General features: G+C 50.7%; 1 protein-coding gene across 1 annotated transcript; it reads right to left on the reverse strand.

Moving 5' to 3' along the window:
- Positions 1-761: 761 nt before the first annotated feature.
- Positions 762-1,924, reverse strand: J4E82_011634 (uncharacterized protein; the record flags this gene model as incomplete). Its single annotated transcript, XM_051737834.1, has 2 exons — positions 762-1,718; positions 1,769-1,924. The coding sequence occupies 2 exons, from the start codon at positions 1,922-1,924 to the stop codon at positions 762-764; spliced, it is 1,113 nt and encodes a 370-aa protein (XP_051582408.1).
- Between the last annotated feature and the right edge of the window lie 1,945 nt (positions 1,925-3,869).

The raw sequence follows: 3,869 nt of genomic DNA on the forward strand, positions 1-3,869 counted from the left end.
GCCACAAGAGATCTGAATCTTCTTGTGGCCTGTGCGCATCCCCAGCATTTGCTCCCACAGGCACGTGCACATGCTAGATCAAATGGTTGCCTTTCTTCTTGGTAAGTTAGTCCCGAAATTCACAAATTGGGAGCATACCATCGCTAGACTAGCATAGTATAGCTACGGAGGAACGTAGCCACAAAGCATCAATGCAAGCCGCAACCATGGAACACAGACATCCTTCTGCGTATAACGGTCACAGCCTAAATGAGCGCCAACACAGTTGTTAGTCTAACCCTCATCCGAAGATTGCCACTCAGCAGCTTTCACAAAGTCCCGCATCTACGAGCACTCAGGCTGAAAAGCATCGCCTTTCATGCAAATCAACTCCCAAGCATCTGGCATGTGATCGTCAGTACTACAGTATACTTGCTTGTCATCTGGTAATTAACCTCCCTCCCTACGCAGCGAACAGCCCGGTGGGCCGATAACAGCCAATAAGAGTGCACGGATAATCGATATCCTGACCTACCGCAATACTTCATTGGCTGGTACCGGCCCACCGGGCTGTTCGCTGCGTAGGGAGGGAGGTTAGTCCCGTTTATTGCTTTTTGAGCCCCTCTTCGAAGAACTGGTGCCCCGTGGCCACCCTCGATAGGGTTGGAGGAGATTCAGGCAAGCACTCTCATATTCAGTAATCTTGACGAGGCGTACAAGCAAAGTGTGGTTCCTCGAAAGCTACACCACTGTAAGTTGTTGCTGCTATTGTGCGCGTATATTCAATGTAGGGCTTTTACATCATGAATGAAGACCTGCGTAATTAGTGCAGCACTCTGTACTTCCCAGATACACTGCCCCAGCTCTAGCAGCTCAGTGCCAAAATCCGACAAAACATCATCTACAGTAGCTTGAAACTTGGACCGGTTGTTCCTGTACTCTGTGTCACTTCCGAACGTTGCGATGTACCACTCCTTCTTCCAAGCAGCCACAGACGCTTGAAGCCATGGGCTATCCGGTTTGATCTGCTCAGCAACAACGTAGAACGAAGACCTTATAGCATGTTTCCTGCGCGGCTTGAACAATCGGAGCGACGAGAATTTTCTTAAAGTGTACAGGAGGTATACCGTATCCCAGGCCTCAAGTTTGTGTAGCAGAACCACAATTTTGCCGTTCTCTTTCACACGCTGAAGCGCGAACACAAGTTGACTCGTCATTAGCCGCCATGCCTCACGTCTCTCGCGATATTCCGCTCTGGGATGAGTCCGCAGGACTTGGCCATCGCAGAAGACCAGATCAAAGGCTTCGCCGTAAAAGGGACGGTCGAACACGAAGCTTTTAGTATCTGGGTGCTCCACTGGAATGTCGGTAACGTCCATTTCAGCCGCCAGCATTGTGATATCAAGGAAGCGGACTTGGACTCTCGGATCTTCTCGCCAATTGTGAAGTATCATCTTATGACCGCCCTGAGAGACGGGGAGACTGATCCCACATACCCTAGCATCGCGGTTTCTCTTGAGAACAGAGGCTGTGAAGCCACCAGGTGCCATGCAGAGATCGAGAATGGCAGGATTTCTGCTAAGTGATGAAGTTGATGGCAGGACTGAAGTCATCTCGTCGAGTTCGTCACCGATCTGGCACATCATTTTGTAGAATATGCGTTTGCCGGACTCATCCGCGTTATCTGCTCGGTAGCGCTGTACTCTAAAGTGGTCGTCTCCTTGGGAATTCTCCCATCCCTGCTCGTGTAATCAGCACTGGATAGTATGAGTTTATAAAGGAGGCTTACTCTGCGCCGAAGATCCGTGAGTTCCCTGAATATAGCTGCATGCTTGAGGCAGTACTCCTTGATGATCAGGTTCGGGCATGGGGTCAATGAATTGTCCGACGAGGTTTTGGGACGCCCGTCGTTTGAAGTTGCATTTCCCGGCTCGTTATCCAGCATTGTGTCTCTGAAGGTTGTCAGTAATTTTCAGCTTGACGGTGCGGAAACCAAGAATATTCCAGGGTCGAAACCGCGAACGGGTCACGTTGTCGATCGCCACTTTTTCTAATTGTTCTTACTCACGGCTCAACAACGGTCGTCGGAAGCACTATCGCAGTTCCGACCGCAAACGTGTCACCGCATCACTCGAGCATCGCCGCAAGCCACAGTCACACAACAGCGTCCCAAATGCATGCAACGCATAGCCTGAAGATCGCCGATGCAACACCTATTTGGCGATCTCTGAGCATCACTCGAGCGATCTCTGAGCGTCCGTGAGCTAGACTTGCAGTGTAAAGTCCAGCTTGTGGTCAACCATCGGATCATGTGATCGTGTAGATCTTACGGGACCGACAAAGGTATGGAGCATAGATGGATGATGATAAGAAGGTCGACGTATCGGGCACGATAGGTCCAAGGAGTACGTCAACTGCTGTCGGTACGCAATCGAAATCAACTCCACGACATGAACCATTATTCAACTTAGGTCCCGCTGTGATATGATCAGAGGAGCTGTCTTCTGCAGAAAGGGCGATTCCATCGTTTCTCGTGCGACAGCTAGATGCCCATGGAGACAAGTTTAGTTTATTTACTGGCCCTCTTGCTCTGATAGTGACAGTGGCAAGCACGGTTGGTTCCTGGTTCTGCGGTCTGCTTCAATCTCACCACATCGTCCACATAGCAAGGATCCTTCTCTACCAATACGGGCATTTCGTGGGGGTATCCAGGTAAGGTCTAGGAAGGTTACTTGTAAAGATCGAGCGCTGGCGAGCGCCTGGAGACTGTTAAGCAAGTCGAAGCGCTTACTAGATTTTCTTACAAGGCTCATGGCCTCGAGCCAATGAAGAGAGTGCTGCTGCAGAAGGACGTGCGTCGCGTTTCCGTCGGCGTTACCTCACCCGCCCTGTTTGAGATGATCGAATTAGTAATAGCACGTATAGTGTAGATCTAGTGACAGGCTGCTAGTAGCTGCCCGCTCATCGATCTCGCTCCTAAACATATCAGGTCCGGACAAGCTGCCTGTGTCTTGCCATCCTTGTTGTGCGCCCATGATGTAACCACGTCTAGCAGCTCGGTGCGAGTGTTCGGTAGACATCATGCGTGGTGCTTCTCGTTGTGATACCCAAGTGGGCGCCTTTTGCAATAGGCGAGCTAATCGAGGGGTGCTCTCGAATCTCTCGCCGCGACCGATACCAGACCTTGACCCGTCTCTCTCCATACAGAAGCGGCATCTGAACCTTGAAGATACCCAGAAGAGAGTATGGTACGTCCTCCTCGCGCCCCATGTTGCGTCCTTGGGCCCACCACATACGTTCGTCCACAGTAAAGCATGTCACCGAACTGCCTCCAAGCACCTGTACAGCAGTTCCAGTGTCTTCGTGAAGAGTCTACATCGCGGACTTCTCGTCTCCAAGATGCTCTCTTTGCTTAGAATAAAATCCAGTAGTTGCTGGAGCGACAAGCTCTTGAAGTGTCCAACTTCACTCAGACTATCTGCTTTTCTTGATTGCAGGCTTTCGCTTTCTATGCGTGTCGCTGTCTTCTGGAAGGGGACCGCTGTAAACATCGGGAAGATACAAGTACCTCCTTGTCGTATCTCGTCCCGCTCTTTCCGCTGCTCGTTGACAGATTGTCGAGGGCTACTTCTTGACCCTTCGTCCCAGGTAGTGAATAGTATCCCATAAGAAGGGATCTCATCGTCACTGACCATGTTCTTTGTACAAGCAAGTCCGCCACCATCTGGGTAGTACAAGAGTCGCATCGCATCGTGAGCGGAGACTTGTTACACGGGGTTAGGCTATACTTCTCTAGGCTCGGTCCGTACTAAGGCGAGGTAGACTAAAGCGGTAGTCCGTGAGGTATCGTATGGAATGATCAGGTGGAAAAGAGTTATCGTTGTAACCAA

This window comes from Alternaria postmessia, assembly GCF_024291825.1.
Source record: "Alternaria postmessia strain BMP 2775 chromosome Unknown scaffold_254, whole genome shotgun sequence".
Classification (NCBI taxonomy): domain Eukaryota; kingdom Fungi; phylum Ascomycota; class Dothideomycetes; order Pleosporales; family Pleosporaceae; genus Alternaria; species Alternaria postmessia.